The sequence below is a fragment of the Nelusetta ayraudi genome, unplaced genomic scaffold (genome assembly GCF_046127955.1).
Source record: "Nelusetta ayraudi isolate G7.1 ecotype Tasmania unplaced genomic scaffold, CSIRO-AGI_Nayr_v1 ptg000106l, whole genome shotgun sequence".
In the NCBI taxonomy this organism is placed as follows: domain Eukaryota; kingdom Metazoa; phylum Chordata; class Actinopteri; order Tetraodontiformes; family Monacanthidae; genus Nelusetta; species Nelusetta ayraudi.
Window position 1 is genome coordinate 981,638 of NW_027466156.1, and position 21,756 is coordinate 1,003,393.

A 21,756-nucleotide genomic window follows, 5' to 3' on the forward strand; every position below is an offset into this window, starting at 1 on the left:
GTGTGTGTCTGTGTCTGTGTGTGTTCAGACAGGCGTTATCAGATGGGCCACCACTCTGCATCAACTGACAAGATAAACCTGAGACTGATCAAACACAAGAGTGGGGTGAAGGGGTGGTGGTGGTGGGGGGTAAGAAAAAGAAGAAGAAAAAAACTCTCACAAAAGACCTGACGCCGCCTTTGTGTGTCGATCAGGTGCTTGTTTAGCAGTTAGAGGAAGCAAAAAAAGAAAATTCCAAAATAAACGGTCTGAGCCAAAGTGGGCTTAATTGACAGATGGACACACAGCATGCATGTGTGTGTGTGTGTGTGTGTGTGTGTGTGTGTGTCTGCGCGCGCATGATACATCACGATCAGTGTGTTCATGGCATGTGCTGTATTTTTGTTTTGACGAGCCGCATGCAAATGCACGCAATCGCGAGCTGCGCTAAAAATAGCCCCGATTTTATTTAGACGTCGGAGAGAGGAAGAAGATGAAGAAGAAGGGGGGAAATAGAAGGAGGGAGGGAATGGGGAGGCTGGAAGGGGGTTGCCATGGCAACAGGCATGTTCAGGGGGCCCAGCCTGCCTGCGAAGCCTGGATGAAGGCATGCAAACGTCTGCCGCCTTCCTCCTCGTCTTCCTCCCCCTCCCCCATCCGCCTCGTCCTCCCGCTCTGATTAATCCCTTTAATTGCGTCTGATCAGGGTGAATGTGAAGAAAGGAGGAGAAACGTGCGACTGTTCATCCGTTTTAAACCATAACAATCTGGTTTATTAGCGACACGCTTCCTTCCTCGGTCCCCATCTCCTCCCCTCGATCCCTCCCCTCCCATCCTCCATCACCATGGCGCAGCGCCCTCTGCTGTACCGAATGACACATGAGAAGCCCTGATTGGCCGGCTGAAAGAGCCAATCAGCAGCAACAAGGCTGAGTTGCTCAATTTTAGATGATGATCGCAATCCAGGATTTGGATTGTTTTTTTTTTGGTGGTGGGTGGGTGGTTGGGGGATCGGATACAAGTGTGTGTGTGTTTGTGTGCATTGGCTCGACATTGCCAACAACACACACACACACACACACACACACACACACACACACACACACACACGCGCAGGCAGCAGGCTGGTGGAGGAATGGGCCGTTGTTAATGACGCGGGTAAACACAGCAAGCGAAAAGCACTTGGTTCGTTTTCACTCAGGGCCTCTTTGCATTAGCGGTCAACTGAGCAATCCACTGCAAACAGTACTGAGGCAGACAGGCCCTCCACATAATGGACGCACGCACCACTCACACATACACACACACACACACCTACACACATACAAAGAGCAAGCAACAACATAAAAGCAGGTAAAAAATCTGCTGCAGTTGCAATAAAACCGACATATTGATCATCCCTCAGACTCAAAATGATTTATTTATTTCCTGTTTTTTTTGCTGATGCTTAAAATGAGAGAAAGTTTGAAGTCCTATCTGTCTCCTTTAAAAAACAAAACAAACCTGGAGCCCAACAAAACATACAGAGACGGTCTGCTTGGTTTCGGACATGTTTTTTGTTTATTGTGAAGGACATTTACACCAAGGTACGTTTGTTTTTTTCTTTTTTCTTAATTTAAATCCATGATGCTAGCGTGTTGTTTCATTTGCCACGGTCACGCCTAACATGTAACATGTCCAGGGAGAAATAAAATAAGACATAAAAAGACAAGTGATTGCGCTCTGGTGACAGCGCGACGTGGACTCAGTAGTACGTTTCTTGTTCCACCCAACCTACAAAAACCAAGAGGAGACACAATTAGGAAACATTTCACTCTTAGCAGAGGTCTACTGGTCTACTTCTCCCTCGCTAAAAAACCCGGCCGAAGCATCTCTGAGGTGCTTAGCCACATCTTTTAGATCCGCATTAAAAAATAAAATCCTTCACTATGGCCCAGAAGGCCTTCGCTCCACAACAACATCCGCACACAATACAGCTACATCCGGGGGTTGTGACTCTGTCCCCCTCGCCCAGACCCAGCTGGGATTGGCAGCTGACTGGATGGATGGATGGATGGATGGCTTTCAGAAGCTGAAGTGGAGGTTTATTTTTAGGGCCAGAGAGACACTGAAGAACGCTTGTGTTCGGGCTGGAATCATGTTTTCCACAAACAGCCAAAACTTGACGCCACCTCAGGCGTGTCTGGCTGCACTGGAGAAACTGAACTAAAACTCAACTCAACTCAACTTAAAATATCTTCGTTTTTTTAACAGTCTTCTTTTCTTATTTGTTTGTTGTTTGTTGTTTTGTTGTTATTGTGTGATTCCAGCACATTATTCACCATGAATAGGCAACGAGGTGTTCACTGATCTGTGCTGTGGGGCTCAGATGTAGCTCTCACACACACTCTCTCAAACACACACACACACACACACACATACACATACACATACAAGCACAGCTGCAGCAGAGCCGGCACTGTATACAGGTTCTGCTCAGCTCCGTGGGTGTAACACGTCTCTACCAATGGCGAGGTTGGGGGTTCTAATCCCAACGGAGGGGTTGGAGAGGGGGTGGGGAGGTTGCTGCCATCTGACAGAGTTCACTGGTCCATGCCCAGTATAAGTTGTGGGCAGTGCACACACACACACACACACACACACAGAAGAAGTGGATTTGAAGGTTCTCACCGCCTGGGTTGCGTCTGAGGATGTATCTTCTGGCCTCGTCGTACAGGAAGATGAGCAGGGAGTAGGGGAAGGCGCAGAACCACCAGGTCGGCCTGCAGGACAAGAGACAAGAGGGAGATCCAGGTTCAAATCCATCACATCACATTTGGTTTTAACGACAAGCCGAAAGAAGTCTGAGCGAAAAGCACCATTTGTTATTTATCACGAGACGTGACTTCTAGCTTCCAACGGTCAATCTTCACCGATCAATTCAATGTACCGCCAGTCGGCCAATAAAAAACGATTGCAGGTCATTAACACAGAGCGTGATTATTCCTCTCCCCGGCTTCCCTCTGGCTGCCAAGACACCACGGAGGCAGCGGAAAACAAAGCAGACGAGACCAAAATAAAAATAGGACGGCGAAAAAGAATTTAAATAAATAAATGTAAATGTGAAAAAAGATGCCAGACGCTCGCATTAAAGAGGATTCCACAAACAACAACGACAGAAAAATACAGAGGTGGGGAATAAAGAATAAAGGAGCTGATGAAATGGTTTCCGTGAAGAGGAGGCGGAGGGTCTTGATGTGGACACACTTGATGTGGGTTGTACTGATAAAGTGGCCACATTAAGACAAGCCACATTGCGTCAGATTATCTCTTCAATCTGCATGGTGTTTGAAATCGCAGTCCAGGTGTCTCATTAGTCTCATTTCTGGTTAAATTTTAATAAAATGTTTAGAAGCAAGGACGTTTTAGCTCATAAATAAGCTTCGATGCCAAGCGTCCACCAGATGGCAGTGGAGAGGCAGACTGCAAACCAAAAAAAACGCAAAAGACAAGCTGGCGCCAAAATAAAATAGAAAAAAAAACTCTTGAGATGTCTAAGACAATCAAATCGTGTGCATGCGTGCAAGTCCGTGTGTGTGAACGTCACTCACTTTAGAGGGAACATTCTGAGGGCCACATCCATGCCCGGGCAGTACGACAGGAAGGCAGCCAGTGCCGTCTCCTCAAACAGGCCGAAGATGAGGATGCGGTTCCTGCAGGAGGGAGACAGTTAGTTAGTACAACCCCCCGGAGGTCAGATTGTGTTATTGCAGGTTAGGGGGTCTCCTTCGGGTGAGGGGGTGGGGGCGGGAGGAGCACGCAACGCTCACTTCATGCCCTGCTGCAAGATGGAGTTCCTCCTGGTCTTGCAGATGATGAGATCAGCCCACTGGACGACGACGATGCTGGCGAAGAAGGCCGTGTGGCAGGTGTACTCTACAATTTTTCTGCTCTGGTACGTCTGGGGGGTGAAAAGAAAAAGTCCTTACACATTGTGCAAAACTGTACAATGGCCCCAGAAATGCTTAGTATGTCCAGAACTCCACCCATGAACCCATGGAGGGTTAAAAGGAGAAATAATGTCTTGTATTAATAAAACTTTCAGTTGTTGATTATGATGGAAGGCAAATTAAAATAACTACGAGGTGTGTCAGTGCGCCCAGGAACAATCTGGTTCCGGCTGGAATTGAATCCTTAAACAGGCAGAAAAGAGGGCGCCCAGAGTCAAAACCTCGCACCGGCTGCCAAGAGTCTGAGGAAACACACCGGACAACTTTCTGTGCCAAGCGGGCGAAAAGCCAGTTTGAAAAGCTGAGCGCGGAGACACTCACCCACTGCTGGCCGTAGCTGTCCTCCACATCGTTGATGTACTTGTTGTCCCACATGAACCTGAGGTTCAGCAGGTCGGTGGGCCAGAAACCGTTCTCCGCCATGATGACGAAGTAGGTGAAGAAGCCGGCGGTGGCCTGCATCATACCTGAGGGAGAGGGAGAGGAGGAGGAGTGTTAGGTGGCTGCTTCTGCTGTTGTGTCCCACCAAGTCAAACACTGAAGATGTCCAACTCACCGATCTGTCCGTAGGCGATGCTGATGAGCCTCTCGTTCACCAGCTTGTCTGTCTTGGGGTTCCTGGGCTGCCTCTTCATGATGTCACTCTCGGCTGCCTCGTAGGCCAGGGAGATGGCCGGGACCTGAGGACCATCGTTCATTGGTTAGCTGGTTAGACTTCCGCAAAGGCCACAACCCCACCCTCAAATCTAGTTCCCCAGTTCGCACCATGTCAGTTCCCAGATCAATGCAGAGGATGGTTACGGTCCCCAGGGGCAGAGGGATGTTGGCGGTGAGGAAGACCAGGAAGGGCGAGATCTCGGGGATGTTGCTGGTCAGAGTGTAGGCGATGGACTTCTTCAAGTTGTCGAAGATCAGGCGACCTGTCGAGAAAAAGACTGGTCCTTATGGATGCTCGTTTTGTTGGGATGTTTGTTTTGGAGGTAGGAGGAGGAGGAGGAGAAGATACGCCACCTTCTTCCACTCCGGTGACAATGGAGGCAAAGTTGTCGTCCAGCAGGATCATGTCAGCCGCCTGCTTGGACACGTCGGAGCCGGCGATACCCATGGCCACGCCGATGTCGGCCTTCTTCAGGGCTGGGGAGTCGTTGACACCATCGCCCGTCACGGCCACGATGGCACCCTACGCGGCAGCGGGAACCAGCATTAGCAACTCACCAGAACCACAAAGAGTAGCGAAAACGAGAAAAAATGAAAAGTAAAAAAGTGCGATCTGACGGCTGTAGGGATCATCACCTGACGCTGGAAGCCCTCCACAATGATCAGCTTCTGCTGTGGGGAGGTCCTGGCAAACACAATCTCGGTATGATACTTGAGCACATCGTCCAGCTGCTCTGAGGTCATGTCCTTCAGCTCGCCTCCATGCACCACGCAGGCCTTGGCGTCCCTGAAGGGGGAGGACAGCAAGGTGAGGACTGAAGCCTTGATAAGAAGGCAAACCTTTGTCAAACCCAGTGGGAAATCTGGGGCTGATCTTTATGATGAAATCATCAGTGTATAGCTTTATTTTGGCAAAAGCTTCTTTAACTCTGTTCCATTTGGATAAGGGTGTCCGAGGAGGATACATTTGACAAAAAAGAAATGTGGGTGGGATGGAGAAAATAAAAAACCAAGAAGACCGACCTGGGGTTGACCTCGGAGATGGGCACGTTCAGGCGAGCTGCAATGTCTTCAACTGTCTCATTGCCCTCGGAGATGATGCCCACACCCTTGGCGATGGCCTTGGCTGTGATTGGATGGTCACCAGTGACCATGATGACCTGATGACGCATTCAAAAAACACGAGAATCTCAGGACACATTGTTTTTCCGACGTGTATCTGATGATCACAAACTCGTGGGATTGAGTCGAGGAGATACGGACCTTGATTCCGGCACTCCTGCACTTGCCGACGGCGTCGGGCACGGCGGCACGTGGAGGGTCGATCATGGACATGAGGCCAATGAAGCAGAGGTTCTCAGTGGGGAAGTTCACCTCGTCCGTGTCAAAGGCAAAGCCTTCTGGGAACTGGTCGTCAGGCAGGTTGAAGTGGCAGAAACCTGATGAGAGTGGAGAAAGAGAGAGAAGGCTCGTCATGGGGTCAGGTTAGCAGGTCACCAATTGGCCAATTGATAGCCAGAGGAGTCCTGGCCTCTTTACCCAGCACTCTCTCTCCCAGTCCTCCCAGCTCCACATAGGCGTTCTGGAAAGCGTCCTTCATTTCGTCGTCAAGTGGTTGTTCCTTGCCCTGGAGGACGATGGAGGAGCAGCGATCCAGGATCCTCTCAGGGGCTCCCTTCATCACCAGCAGGTGCTTGGTTTCTCCAGGGGTGGAGTTCTTGTGGACGGACAGCTACAAGATGAAGGGTAGGAAAAAATAGTCTTGGGTCAGAATCCTGGTTTCAAACTATGGTTCAGCAAATTAAAAAAAAAAAATAATAAAATAAAAATAAGCTATTAATACTGGCATGACCTAATTCAACCACTAGGGGGCACATCATCAACCTCTTCGTTCAAAGGTGAGGTCAGTTCACACAGGATCTCAACAAAGAAATCTGCCTTGTGAGGTGATTGTGTGACAGGACGGCTCACCTGATACTTGTTGGTGGAGTTGAAGGGGATCTCGGCCACCTTGGCATACTTCTCCCTTATGCTGTTGACAGGGCCGCAGCACAGCTCAATGCACTTCAGCAGGGCAGCCTCCGAGGCGTCACCGGCCACGTCCCTCTGTCAGGTTCGGCAGGAGAAGAGAAGTGGCATCAGTGGCTTTCAGGTGCTGTTTTTTTTTTGTTTTGTTTTTTTTATCGATTTATGTTTAGTGAACAATAGGTTTGAAAGAAAAAGAAAGTCAAACTGGGGGTCTGAATCTGAACCCAGCATGGGAGGCGTGAGTGGGAGCAGATTAAACAAAAACCATCTGCTCAAACTCAAACTCGCTTTTGTTTTTCAATTATTTGCTGTCAATCAGTCTTGGCTTTGTTTCATTTTTTGCAGCTCTCAGCTGGAGAATGAGAATGAACCGAGGGCTTCTGTTTCTGCTGTGTCACGGTTTAGCATCTGCAATATATTTCCAGACAACCCCCCCCTCCTCCACCTCCTGCCAAAACAAAAAACACAATAAAACGCAACCCTCTCATTATGGTAACTGCTTCTTTTTCTTTTCTAAATAAAGATTCGTAGTGCAGCTTGATGGATCCAAACAGCTGTTGCCAGATCTTTTTGTTGATCTCAACAAAAAGCTCACACACAACCATCCAAGACGGATAATGTTACACCCCATTCACAATATCTTCATAAGCTACTGAATTATTCAGATCTGATCTGAAGGGGTGAACCAGAGAAAAGCGGCACGTGTGTTTTTCTGGGGTAACTGAAGGACCTTCAGAGCCACTGCCCACCTTCAGGATGGGAACGTTGTTCTGCTCGGCCAGGAAGACGGCGCGGTTGCAGAGGCCGGCGATCCTGGCCAGGGCCCCCCAGGTGGCCGAGCTGCGGTCGAAGGAGGTGCCGCTCTGGTTCTCTGTGGTGTCGGCCTCGTGGATCTGGTTGTCGAACCACATGTGGGCCACCGTCATCCTGTTCTGGGTGAGTGTGCCAGTCTTGTCGGAGCAGATGGTGGAGGTTGAGCCCAGGGTCTCCACGGCCTCCAGGTTCTTCACCAGGCAGTTCTTCTTGGCCATGCGCTTGGCCGTCAGAGTCAGACACACCTGGAGATGGAAATCGCGAGAGTCAGTCTGGTGGCGGGGTTCACCGATTGGTGACGAAAAAAAGGAAAAAAGCTGAGGAACTCACAGTGACAGTGGCCAGGAGACCTTCAGGCACGTTGGCCACGATGATACCGATGAGGAAGATGACGGCCTCCAGCCAGCCGTAGCCCAGGATGAGGGAGAGGATGAAGAAGGAGACACCCAGGAAGACGGCCACGCCTGTGATGATGTGGATGAAGTGCTCGATCTCGATGGCGATGGGCGTCTTGCCGCCCTCCAGGCTAGAGGCCAGCGTGGCAATGCGGCCCATGACGGTGCGGTCGCCGGTGTTGATGACGATTCCTCGGGCCGTTCCTGAGGGGGTGTGAGGGAGCAGGAGGGTTTTAGAGGGAGGGTGGTGGGTCCAAACCTTGCAGAGCTTATGCTCTGTGTTTGCTGCTGACCTTCAACACAGTTGGTGGAGAAAAAGACGATGTTCCTGGTCTCCAGAGGGTTGTCGTTGGAGAAGTCTGGGGTTCGAGTCTGAGGCTCTGACTCACCGGTCAGAGAGGAGTTGTCCACCTGAGTTGGGATTGGTGGGTCGAAATATGTTAAATAACAGCCGCAGGAACACTTTGGTCCAGGCTACGTAGCTCTGTCCTCACAGATGTTCACTCAGCGGCTCCTCCTCACCTTGCAGCCGTGAGCAGAGACGATCCTGAGGTCAGCGGGGATCCTGTCGCCGCCCTTCACCTCCACCAGGTCACCCACCACCACCTCCTCTGCGTTGATGCTCTGCTTCTCGCCATCGCGGACCACCAGGGCTTGCTGTGTTCGGAACCGCAAAAGTGGAAAACGCATGTTTTTCAAAACCAGACGGCGTCAATGACTCATGGCTTAAAGGCTCAGCGGTTGGATAAACACGGTGATCTAATGGACGTATGACTGAAGGAGTGACGCCCTTTATAAGGAGCATGTTTGTGTTTTTGTAATAGTTCATAATGAACCGGCGCAAGGTAAAACTCCAGAATTTTACAGGTTCTGAGATGACAAAATTGCCAGACTGTCCTTTGCTGAAACCCTTCATTCTCAAGATGAATATCTAATCCATAAAATACAATATAATTTTATAATAATATATATAAATAATATCTTACTGTTTCATAATACTGTTTCACAACTAATTTCAGATTTTGGTCAAAATGTTTCACAAAACAAAACAAAACAAAACAAAACAAAACAGAATTCCTTGTGTTATCCAAATCTGCCCCCGCTCCCCAAATTTCAATCACTCTGTGCCTCTGACGGTCGGGAGTGTGACGCACCTGTGGGACCATGTTCTTGAAGGAGTCCATGATCTTGGAGCTCTTGGCCTCTTGGTAGTAGGAGAAGCAGCCGGTGATGATCACGACAGCGGACAGCACAACGCCCAGGTACAGCTGCAGGGGGGGCCAGTGAGGCACAGGGTCAGGCTGGTGTGCACCACAAAATCAGCATTGACTAAACACGCCACCAGCTCACATTGTCGTTGGCGGGCTCCTCCTCGTAGATGGCCTGAATGGTGTAGGCCAGGAAGCAGAGCAAGGCGCCGATCCACAGCAGCATGGAGAAACCGCCAAACAGCTGCAGACAAGAGTGGAGGGGGGGTCAGTCAGTCTGGTTTGACTTGTTGCTGAACTGGATGTCTCACTTGTTGCTTATCATTTGCATATAGCAAACAAAGGTCGACAATAAAGGGAGACTTGGAATTTACCTGTTTGCAGAATTTGACCCACTCGGGCGTGGTTGGGGGGGGTGTGAGGGCGTTGGGACCATCGCGGGCGAAGATCTCTTTGACTCTGGACTTGGAAAGACCCTGAGGAGGACAGGAAAAAAATAATGAGATACTTGAAGGACTGTTGACTGTCCCGCCTGGTGGCTGTGTGAGCTCAGGAAGTGCCGTGTGAGAAGGGGCCGAGCTTCCAGGTTTTGTTTGCCGGAGGAGCTCCGTTCACTGGCTCGCCAACGCAACCCCGTTATTAGCTCGGCGGGACAACAAAGGGAGGCGCATACGCAAAAGCGGGGGGGGACTGAGATCTTACAGGCCCGCCACTTCCTGTTCCAGGCAGGGGGCGCCGCCGCATGTGAGCGGGACAGTCGCCCGTCTCGCTCGCACGCGTGCAGCTCCCCAGCGGTGGGTCACACCTCCCCTTCTAAGGAGAGAGGAGGAGCCGGAGGAGGGGGGAAAGAAGGGGAGGCCTGGGCCAGCCAGGTGGGCAGGGCCACCACTGCAGCAGCCTGGTTACCGCCGTCGCCGCCGCCACCGCCGCATGAATGAATGAAGGTCTTTGTTTTTGGGGCGAAGTCCAGCGTCAGATTTCAGGGGATAATAAGCAGCAGCGGCGGCAGCACAGTCAAGCCTTTGGCTGGATGAAGGAACCTGCCTGTGACACGCAAAGCCTCTAACCCTGCAGCAGGACATTTTCTCCATGACTGTTACTGTTTACCATCCAGGTTATGGTGTTGATTTTTAAAAACATCTTGATTATGACACCTGGAGGCAGGTCCAGGCGAGTCACAGGAGAATGATTATAATCTGTCTGAGGAAAATAGGTGTGTTTTGAGGTACTACATATTTTAAAGACATGACTTCCTTGTTTAGGATACAAAGAAACATTTGAATTAGAATAATTTAAACTAATATTCTGCAATAAGGGTAACATAGGCTTTGAGCTTGAGGTCATCAAGAACAAGCGTTTGGCAAAAAGGCCAGTACGACTTCATAAAACATCATCATGAACATAAAAATAAGATACGGCAGGTAAAAACACGGCTATTTGAGGGGCCGGCGCCGCAGCTTTGAACTCAGTTTGAGCCGCCGGTGCTTCTCTGCCTGCGATGAGGCGGCCTGATAACACACAGCCGGTCAAACAAACCTGGCCAATTACCGAGAGAGAGAGAGAGAGAGAGACACACACACACACACACACACACACACACACACACACACACACACACACACACAAACACACACACACACACACACAATGTCAACAAAAGGCTGCTCACCCTGCTCAAGTCCGTTCCGTATTTTCTGTGGAGTTCGTCCAGGGTTAGCTTGTGGTCATCCTGCGCACAGAGGGAAACACACACAGTCAAAGCATTATATTTCTATTTTTAGAATGATCATCATCATCACCATCATCTTCACGTGTTTTGAAGGGACAATTCCAGCAGAACTGCGGCTGACAGGAGCAAACCCTCTTGCTGACTGTCTATATGTTTTGGTTCTTGGTCTATATTACATGTGTATATATTTCTACTATTGTCGTGCTGCTGCTCCTTCAGCTGTTGTTGCTGCCTGAGGTCTGGGTCTTATTTTCCCTCCATGAAGGTGTCCTGTAATTAAAAAGCTTAAATGGCAGCTGCAGGAATCCAATTTTTTTTCTTGTTTCTTAATTTGTTGTGATTACACAAACACACAACACAACACAAAAAGCAAAAAGGAGTGGTTGGATGGATGGATGGATGGATGTGCAAGTGCACGGTGCTGAGAAGAACCGGTTGTGTTCATGTGCCTACACTGTGTGCGTGTTTTACATCTCAATTTTTATTATGATGTTTTTTTGGAACGCCTACAGTGACTGAATGAGCAGATATTGTTCCAAACGCAATTTGGATGAACTGTAATCATACGCTGACTCCCACCTTACAGCTTTTTTTCTCTCCAAAGCTGCACTAGCGGGGAGTTGAAGCATCTCCTGCACAAAGATGAACCCACACTGACGCTCATCAGTGTGATGATGGTGGGTTTTAGTTCGGTGACCTGGCATACGTGACTCACCGTGATTTTTTCCCCGTTCTTTTATGTGATTAATACCTTGTTTTTCTCAAATTTTTGTTCAGACACAAACTTGTACGGTGTGTACCAGCAGCATCAGGAGCAGCAGGGCAACGCAGAGTTTCCCTACGTGCCTTAAATGCCTCAACAAGCTTCACAGGCACAAAAACATTTTTTCCACGCAAAGAAACGTTGGCAGCGTCGGTAAACAGATGAGTTCATCGTTTACATGTGGTGCAGTGTGTTTACAGACGGGGCTGGCAGAAGGGGGCGGGGCCTGGACGTGCGCCGGCGGCGGTAATTGCACGGCTGCGTCCGAGCGCGACCGTCCTCTCGGGATAATTGTCGGGCAGCGAGTTTGGCCGCGTCGAAGGCGCCGTGCACGTGATGTTTGATCACGAGCTCCAGAACCGCTTGACTTCAGCAACGATCAAGAAAGAAGCAACTCTGACTGACAACTCCTCACGTAAAACCTGGCACGCTTTCGTTGCTCCTTCTCGGACATTAGAGCGCCGCTGCTTCCTGTCCATTGCCATGGCGGCGGCGGCGCCCGGTCACCCAGTAGGGGCTGGACTTTGACGCCTTGGTTAATGATATGATGGCAGAGGAACGGCAGCGTCATAATCATTAACGCGTCAGCTCGGTGGAGGAGCAGGCTGTGATCTCACCGCTGCTCCTCCACTTCAACCTTTTTCAAAATAAAAGATTTTCATCTGATCTTTTTTTTTCAGCGACATCGCCGACCTTCAGGTGGCGCCCAATCCAGGACGGACGCCTGCCTGAGGCCTGAGGGCGACTCAAACGACCTTGAGTGGACCTTGGAGGCCCGGACTTTGAAATCTAGTTAAGACACCAGGGGGTAATAATCATTAATATGTCACCTGAATGGGGTGATTTATTAGCCAATAAGCTGCAGAGCTCCACCAGCCAGAAGCCGCCGTGGGCAAGGGACACGCATGATTAACGAAAAAAAAGACTAATAAAAGTTAAGAGATGATGAATATTTCACCCGTGAAATGTTAATCAAACTGTGCACCCGTCAACCACCTGTGAGCGAGCGGCGACACGCCTCCAAGTTCTGACACGGCGGCGACAGCAAGACACAGAGCGTGGGAAAAAAAACACAGAAAAGTGACATTTTTAACTTTTAAGATCCACTGTAACACGTCATTATCGCGCAGCGCTTGAAGTGCTTTGAGGTTACGGCGATGTGGTGACCTTCCCGCCGACCTTGAGAAGGTCATTGTCTATCCGAAGCTGAAAAAGGCCCTTTTGTTTCTCCCAGGGGAACTCAGGGACGGGAGTTGTTGTAAAGTTGTAAACTTGTTTTTCTCTCCTACTTTAGGAGCCTCACATGTCTGTAAACGGAAACATTTTAACTGAGACAAAGTCGCAGGTGTGAAACCTGCCGACCGCCGGCCTTTCGCCCTGTGGATGCCGAGCCAAGAACGACCTTGCAGAACGACCTCACGAGCGTCGGAGTGCTGACGGCGGTGGAAAAGTGGAGGCTGCCCTGCGCAGGAAACACCGGAGCCGACTGAAGAACTTAAAAAAAAAACTCCGCAAAAGCTCAACAACCAGGAAGGAAACGCATGCGCGCGTGCGCGCACACACACACACACACACACACACAGAGTCTTGGGCTGTGTGTGTCGCCGAGGCAGTAACGAGGGGGCTCCCGCCCAGCCGCTCCAGAACTGATAAGCACGACTGAGCGGTTAAGCGGAGCCGTGAAAACCCCCCTGATGACATGTGACGCCGGGCTAACCTGAGGCTAACGAGTCGGCGCGTGCGGGGGGGCGCCGAAGAGGGCTGTCAGTCAGTCAGTCAGTGAGACAGACAGACGGACAGACAGGACGTGGTGATTAAGCTGAGGAAGGTTCTTCTCAGTTCCTCTCATTGTTCTCGCACTCTTTTTAAACAGCTCGTCTTTCTTGGTAGGAAACTTCTGCCTCACAATAACTACAGCCCGACTGCTTCCTTCTTCTGCTTCTTAGTCTCTTTTCTCTCAGTGTGTTTACTCACCAGATCGACTTCTTTCTTCAGGTCGTCCATGTCCTTCTCCCCCTTCTTCTTGCCCTTCTTGTCCTTGCCATCTGAGGTGGCCGCCAGCTTGTACTCCTCTTTGCCTCTCTGGGTGGAGAGAGGCGAGAAAACAGACAAACCACATTTTCAGACTCGGCAACATGTGGCAGCCGCTACGGTTTCCTGCTTTCCTCTCCCCGCAATGTGCGCGCCTGCCCAGCGCCCACCGGCAGTTAAAAAGTCGCGTCGAACGCCGCCACGATCTTCCTTTTAAGAAGACAAAACAGAGTCCCCGAGCGCCGGACGAGGCTTTCAGAGAAACACTGGGCCGCTATTTTTACCACGAACGTACAAAGTTCCACTGAAGCGAGAGCGCTGTGGCAGGAAAGGAGAAAAAACTCAACTAAACAAAAGTAAACTTTCTCTCAGGCCAAATCCAAAACCCCCCAGACTTTGAGAGAAAACATGTGACAGAGTTGCAGTACTTACTCCCAGCCCCATGGTTGCGGCGCACGTCTGAGAACACTTAATCCAATTGTCTTTTTTTAAATTACTGCTTTCTTACTCCGCCTCTCTCTCGCTCGCTCGCCTCTCTCTCTCTCTCTCTCCCCACACACACACTCTCTCTCTCTCTCCTGGGCCCACCGCTTGCTGACTCTCTTTCACCACCCGGCCAGAGCGGAGAAGAAGATAGGCTGCCGCACGTTAACATACCTTTATACCCACCTGACCCCCCCCCCCCACCCCCACCCCCACACAGGGGAGGAGGGGTGGGGGATGGGTGTGCTCTAACAGGTGAGGTAGTGGTTGGTGTGAAGGGGGAAGGGGAGGGGGAGGAGTTTAGCAGTTTTAGGGGGAGGCCCTGGATCTTGCTCAACTTCCTGGTTTTGTTCTTACTGCTCTCTCTCTCTCTCTCTCTCTCTCTCTCTCTCTCTCTCTCTCTCTCCTCCCTCCCCCTCCCACTCTCTCCTTTTCCTGTCTTCACTCTCTCGCTCGCTCTCTCCCCTTCTTGCTCTCGCTACCTTTTTGACCTTTCAACGTGCAACAGGTAGCAATCAGCTGGGTGGGTGTCGGGTGACCAGGACGCCCTTCAGCAGCGCTGACCTGAAGCTTCTTCTTCTTCTTCTTCTTCTTCTTCTTCTTCTTGTTGGCCGCGTTGACAATGCAAACAGGGACGGAGCGCGATGAGAGAAGTAAAAATAAATAAATAAATGAATAAGCAAGGGGGGAGAGAGAGAGATAGAAAGAGAGAGATAGCAGTCACGGCAACATGACAGAGGCCAGAGATAAAATGCAGCACTGGAAAGAAAAAAGAGGTGAAAGTCCAGAGCGGCTCGGCGGAGGACAGAGGACAGAGTGAAAGGGGCCAAGGCGGCTGATTAACAGCGGCTGCTGATTTATTTGGGACTTGACAGAGAGAGATGAGACAAAGTGCTGATAACCGGTGGAATGCAAAGGGAGTGGGGGGGCTGGGGAGGTTGGGGGGGTCCTGTGGAAGGTCAACGTTCAGCAGCTCCTCATGCAAAATCTGGCAGAAGTTGCCCATCCAAGATGTTTGATATTGACTGAAAACAACTTAATGACCTTCAACCCCCCCTCCTGATTCTGATTCAGGTGACCTCCAGGGGTCACGCTACCTGACAGGTAACTACCCACCCCCCCACCCCCCGTCTTCCCAGTGAAACGTCGTAAAGTTTAAAGCAGAGATGAATGATTCACTGGAGTCGTCGAGTGGCTCAGAGAGTCACTGCGTCCTTGACCCGCACGACTCGGTGGTGAACTGCTGTGACGGATGTGACGTGTAGTCACAGGCGGGGCGAGGAGGGGAGTAAGGGAGTGTGCTGGTGGCGGCGGCGGTGGCGGCAGCGGACACCTTGCCTTGAGCAAGCGAGTGACACCAACGACCCCTGATGTCTCACTGGAGCAGCGGAGGGAGGGAGGCAGCTTGTTGGATGTGTTTGTAGTAAACTCCCTCTCTGTTTATAGCCACCAAATGAAGCGGGGCGGGGGAGGGGGGAGGACATGTGAGGGTGAGGACGGGGAGGGAGTGACGGCGACAGAAAAACCAGCAAGGGACGTGAATGAAAACCGCTAAAACTCAGGTTTTAAACAAGTTTTCACTTCTGCTGCCGCTTTAAAGAGGGCGAGCTCCACGGTGGTGACAGGAGGTGAAAGGAATCATGGGAAATGGGATGAAAAAATGAATCATAGAAAACCTGGAAGGGATGAATGGCGATGCAGGCCAGAGAAGAAGAGGAGGCATAGCGGCGGCAGCAGCAGCATCGTTTCTCACTGCCGCACAATGGAAACTGGTTCCTGATTACAATGCACTGGAACCTGTGGCTCCACCCCCCCACCACCCCAACCCCAACCCCCAATACAGGCTTTCTCAATGACATGGGGGGGAGGGGCGGGGGTTGGAGGGTGGAGAGGACGACACCTTTTACTCAAACACGGCTGCAGACGAGACGAGTATCTGTTTACATGCTGCAGCCACCCGAGGGGGGGAGGGGACGACATGGAGGTGACAGTGGGGGCTTGAGGGGTGGGCGTCAGAGGCACCGTGCCTGTGGGAAGCGGACCACCCGGGCCGTACAGAACCAAACCACAGGGCCGATGCCACCGCCGCCACCACCGCCACCGCCGGGACATCTGGGCGCTTGTTTGGCCCCAAACATCAGCCTGGAGTGTAATAACAGCATGAGGGCAGCAACCTTTGGAATGCCATTGTAGTAAAGTGAAGGAGAGAGAGAGAGAGAGTGTGTGTGTGTGTGTGTGTGTGTGTGTGTGTGTGTGTGTGTGTGTGTGTGTGTGTGTGTGTGTGTGTCTCGTTAGTCTTGTTTTCAGTTGCAGCTGCGGCTCACTGCAAGGAATTATTTCAACATTCGAAGCAGATTGAGCTAATTGAATGTGTGTGTCACACTGCGTCCAGCGAGGCCCAGGACCAGGCGGGACATCCCAGTCTGATGGTGAACCACTAGAGTTCCTGACCCACACAACAGACGTAAAAGGCAGAATGTCAATGTTTGACGGCGAGGCACGTTGCTGCTGCTGTGTACTTTGCACCGGCCGCATATTAAAATCTCTCTTCAGTTTTATGACCTCCTGCGAGCCTGCCTGTCGCAAAAGGAAAGAAACCGGTTTTGAAAGCTCTTTCTTTAAAAAAAAAAGAAAAAAGGGCCTTCTGGGGAAACTGTCCTGCTTTACTGGCGTTGTGACACAAATGTTTCAAAGTGGGGAAGTTGCAGCTTTTTCAAAAAAACAAACAAAATTAAAACAGCTTTACAAGACGGAAACTTTAGCGGCTCTGACTCATCTGACCTCCTTTTCCTTTTCGCCGTCACATAAACGCTGCACGACAAGCGGCAAGCAGCCGCGCTAAGAGGTGCCAAACCGTGACGACAGAAGAGCACTTTGTCAGAGAATTCCCAGGATTCCCGTCTCCACCTGCCGCCCGACCTCGACGAGCTGCTGACACTTGAAGGACGACAAACCTTTGACTGGTGCTAACAAGGACTTTAGCTTTACCTTTGACAGGACACCATGGCTGCTAGCACCAGGCTAACCAGCTTGGACAGTGCTGCTAGCACTAGGCTAACCAGCTAGGACACTGCTGCTAGCGCCAGGCTAACTAGATGGGAGATTGCTACTAGCACCAGGCTAAATGGCTTTGACACCAATGCTAGCACCCGGTTAACCAGCTGGGACAGTGCTGCTAGGGCCAGGCTAACTAGCTAGTTTGCCACTGGTAGGGCCAGGCTAACAGGCTGGGGCACCGCTGCTAGCACCAGGTTAACCAGCGAGGACTCCACTGCTAGGGCCAGGCTAACTAGCTGGGACACCACTGCTGCTAGGGCCAGGCTAACTAGCTGGGACACCACTGCTGCTAGCACCAGATTAACTAGCTGGGACACCGCTGCTGCTAGCACCAGATTGACTAGGTGGGTCACCGCTGCTAGTGCCAAGCTAACCAGTGGGAACACTGCTGCTAGCACCAGGCTAACTAGATTTAGTAGCTACATGCAACGAGAGAAGCTACAGGCTTCCAGAGTCTCAGAGCGTAAAAACAAACTGATCCAGCTGCAATTATGGTTTTCAGGTTTGTTGTTTTGGAAACACATGCGGGGGAGGATGGGAGGTGAGGTTGGGAGGAGGGAAAAAAAGAAAGTTTTGTCAGTTAAATATAACGCTGCTGCCTGGGTTCGACTAAAATTGTTGATTCACCTCAAGGCGAGCAGACTCCCTGAAGCCGCCTGTGCAAATGTAAACCGCTAGTGCGACTGTTTACACAGAACCTGGGCCACTCTGACATCTGATCGCACAACAACAACAACGACAACGTCGACAACAAAAAACACGTTATTACACAGCGTTTCAGCCACAAAAACAGTGACAGGCTGCTATTAACGTGGATTTATTTATTTCATTCAGCTGCAAACATTCTGTTCAAACTGCCGGATAAGAACCAGTCTTTGACGCGCACGCACGCACACACACACACACACAGCGTCAGTGGACCCTGGGAGATAAACCAGATCCTCCTGGTTTCCTGCAGCCTCTCAGTCTCTGCTTGTCAGGCTCGAGAGTCGAGAGACTTCAGCCACTTCAGGAAGCAAAGAGAGAGAAGAGAAAGGAGAGAAGAGAGAAAAATAAAGAAAAAACTAAGTCGACCGACGATGTGATTTGAGGTTTTTATATCGCAGCGCAGCTCGGCATGATAAAGTGTGTCACAGAAACCAGGCGTTTCTCTCCTCAAATTTCTCGTCGTCACATGACAGGAGGCGGGGCCAGTCACCTCTACCGCTACCACCTGAGGGAGCGGAGATAATTCCTGCTGGTCACAAGTGGCACATCCGACACGGACACTTCCACCACTCCCCTCCATCACGTGTGTGTGTGTGTGTGTGTGTGTGTGTTGGGGGGGGGGGGGGTGGTCTGTTTAATACAGTGATGATGCAGTGCGTGAGGCAGCCCTGCTATTTTTATAGCTGCATGACGGGACGATGTTCCCGGTGGAGCTGCTGCCTGCCTGCTGTCAGCTGAGGAGATCCAACACATGCACGACATCTACAATGGTCCAACCTAGAACAACCACACAGTGTGAGAGCACGGAGTAATTGCAAAGAGTTGATCCCAAAACATCTGCTTCCAACCTAAGGGAAAAGCCGAGAGGGGAATCACAACTTCCAAAAGAGGGGAGAAAAAAAAAGCTTGCGCGTGTGCTCGACATTCCCACAGCAGGTGTTGTGTGTCAGCGTGTGTGTGCTCTCCAGGCTGCTCCATCCATCCATCCATCCATCCATCCTGATGGATGGAGGACACTCACAACTAGACAATCTGGGCTTTCAAAACAAAAAGGGAAAGGAAAAGGGACAGGACAGAAGGTATCACATCTTGTGCTGAGAACACACTGATAAGCCAGCGTCAGTCCTGCGTGTGTTGCCGATAAGCAGGCAGAAGCTACAAAATGTTTTGTGTCACTTTGTGTTTTCTTTTTCCTCGACTCCCTGCACAGAAAAGACAATTCCAAAATAGGTTTTCTGCCAATTTTACCCCCTTTCTTCCCTCCCTTGGTGAACGCCGCTCCCGCAAGTCTTTCTACTGCAGCTTTACTTTGAACAAATATTAAAAAAGCCTTTCACTGACGGAGGGCTCGTCCAATCCGTGGCCAGATCCCTTCCTGCGGCGGCCTGTCTGGTCGGGTGAAGCTGAGCGCACCTTGGAAGATGTCCAGGTGTGAATACAAGGAGATGAAGAATAGAGTCTGCAATGATCAACTACTCGTTTTGGCGAGTGATGACGTCATCGGAGGTCTGGGCGGGGCTTTGTCACTTCCGACACCAGCTGCCGGATTAAGATCCCACCCGCAGTGAAAACCAGGGAGGAAAATTGGATTTGGATTGTCGGCCGTTGCCGGAGCCGCGTGATAGAGTGTGTGTGTGTGTGTGGGGGGGGGGGGGGGCGTTTGAGTAATCTGCGGTTCATTGAGACCCAAACACACACACACACACACACACAGCCCGTTAATCTGGCGCGGGATTACAGCTGCAATTAGATGAATGAGTGCGAGAGCCGCCGCACTGGGAAAGTGACGGCAGATAAAGTGAGAGTTCAAAGTCTTTCTTTTTCCTCAATATGTCGCGTGTTAACTTCCACGCTGAGATTTTTTTTTTTTGGGGGGGGGGGGGGGGGGGGGAGTTGCGCTGCGAAAAAGACACGTGGTCGCTGGAATATCCGACCGCTTAAAATCCCGATCCCGAAGTGGATTGACCAAAACCTTTTCAGAGCCGTTACGCAAAAACATTAAAGAGAGTGCGTTTTGGTTGGATCTGGAGGCCAGGTGGAGGTGGAGTGAGGAGAAAACAGAGTGACGCAGTCGTTGGCTAATCCAGAACCATGGCAACAGTAACAATAGAGCCAGTGTCTGGGCCCATCGGCCACCGGCGGCCGGTTCCAGAGAAAGGTCCGACTGACCTGGAGACGTCAGATTCCAGCGGCCGCTCACGCAGAGAGAACCGGGCAGGGCGTAAAGCCCACCAACACGGCTAGCCACCCGCTAGGACCGCATGTGCTGCCCCCCGCAGGCCTGTTCAGGAAATAGCACTAACTCGTTTGCGCTACGTCTGAAGTTCAATTTCATCCAAGCTTGTTAAGTCATTGCTGATAGTTATCGAGGAAACTCATTAACGTGATCACTGTCTTCACGCAGATCAGTGTCACTGATAATCATACAGTATGTAACTCAAGGCCATAGGTGTTAAACTCTGTCCCGCAGGCCAAAGTTGGCAGTGTAATTATTATATTTGGCCCGGAAGGCGATACAGAATCACTGCCAGAACTGCTGGCCAGACACTGTCATACTGCTGTATGACAGTGTCTGGGATATGTACCGATAATACTACAAATCCCAGAATGCGCTGCTGGTATTTTGACACACCAAAATACCAGGACGTTCATTGAAGGATAATATTATGACTTAATTGGATTACAATGATTATTTTATTTTTAGAATTATTATCAGCCCGTGGAATAAAGGTTACTGTTGGAATTTAAATCAGAAGAGAGGTAATTAATCGGATTTAAGCTGCATCATCAGCAGCATTTCACGCTAACATAGTGCCGTTAGCTACCACCCGATCATTCTTCGAGATGTCTGTTCATTCTTTTTTCTCCTCTCTTTTTCTCTTCTTCTATTTTTCCCAGTCAGCTGCTAACCGCTGCTAGCCGGCTGATAGACCACCTGGTTAGCGCGTTGCAGGCTAACGGAAGGTCGCGGCTCCGTTCCAGGTCGCCCCTCAGTACAGACGTTGAATCTTCAACTGGGTCTGTCTGTTTCTTTCCTTCCTCCTTTTTCCCCTTTAACAAGTACCAATAAACTTCAGGTTCTTCATAATCATTCACGGAGGGGAACAAAAGCTAGCAGAGATTCAAATCCCTTTTATCAGCTTGAATCAACAATAAACAAATGGCGCCAAGAGGTTGCTTTTGTTTGTTCTCCACAAAAGGACCAAGTGACACTTTAAGCCGCCTCGTCCGTCTCGTCGGCGGGGTCACAAGGTCAAACAGGTCAGAGGCGGCTGGACGCCGGAGTGCATCGGATTCTTAGGGTTGGAAGTGGGGAGGGGTCGTGAACTGTCTTTACCCCGATAAGGGCGAAAAGGTTCGGAAATCTCCAGGTTCTACCGAGGCGACGGCGATATCAGAGACAGGGAGGGAAAGGACGGCCGCAGCGAGGGCCGTCATTAGGGACCGCTGAGAAAACACACATTTTGACTGAGTCACGGCGACGCCCACTGACATGACGGCAGAAATAACCACCGTCCTCGGCCCGAGTGAAGCAAAGTGGCAGCCGGTGTTGAAAGTTTGAAACAGTTTTGCTTCAAAAAGGAAGTGAACACAAACCTGCTTGCTGATTGAACCACCGGACATTTAACCCAGGCTGGTCTTTTTTGCACTGCTGTTTTTTATTATCATGAGCACCCACGAAAAGTTGCAGGATGGATGGTTGGAATTTGCAGAAAAAGTGACAAGAGAATTTTTCAGGTCACGGAGTATTTCAAGGTAGATTTTCTTTCTTTTTTTGCAAGAGAATTGAAGGAATGTTGCTTGTCGGGATCGTGAAGAAAGAAAGAAAACACACACACACACACACACACACACACACACACACACACACACACACACCGCAAGACAAACCCTCCAATTACGGCTGTCAACTTTC

General features: G+C 50.5%; 1 protein-coding gene across 1 annotated transcript; it reads right to left on the minus strand.

The window, feature by feature from the left end:
• Positions 1-1,516: 1,516 nt before the first annotated feature.
• Positions 1,517-14,227, minus strand: LOC142903092 (sodium/potassium-transporting ATPase subunit alpha-1). Its single transcript, XM_076048539.1, has 23 exons — positions 14,025-14,227; positions 13,536-13,643; positions 10,739-10,798; positions 9,444-9,545; positions 9,212-9,313; positions 9,016-9,129; positions 8,384-8,518; positions 8,155-8,272; positions 7,797-8,065; positions 7,403-7,711; positions 6,597-6,731; positions 6,165-6,357; positions 5,889-6,064; positions 5,649-5,785; positions 5,262-5,412; positions 4,980-5,148; positions 4,734-4,888; positions 4,525-4,648; positions 4,290-4,435; positions 3,789-3,919; positions 3,570-3,671; positions 2,650-2,741; positions 1,517-1,752 (listed from the first exon to the last, which is right to left on the minus strand). The coding sequence occupies exons 1-23, from the start codon at positions 14,034-14,036 to the stop codon at positions 1,724-1,726; spliced, it is 3,069 nt and encodes a 1,022-aa protein (XP_075904654.1). The 5' UTR covers positions 14,037-14,227; the 3' UTR covers positions 1,517-1,723.
• Between the last annotated feature and the right edge of the window lie 7,529 nt (positions 14,228-21,756).

Coding starts and splice junctions, on each gene's coding strand:
- LOC142903092 (XM_076048539.1), bottom strand. Junction 6,065..6,164: donor ACTGGGAGAGAGAGTGCTGG/GTAAAGAGGCCA, acceptor CACTCTCATCAG/GTTTCTGCCACTTCAACCTG. Junction 5,413..5,648: donor ATCTCCGAGGTCAACCCCAG/GTCGGTCTTCTT, acceptor CTCCCCCTTCAG/GGACGCCAAGGCCTGCGTGG.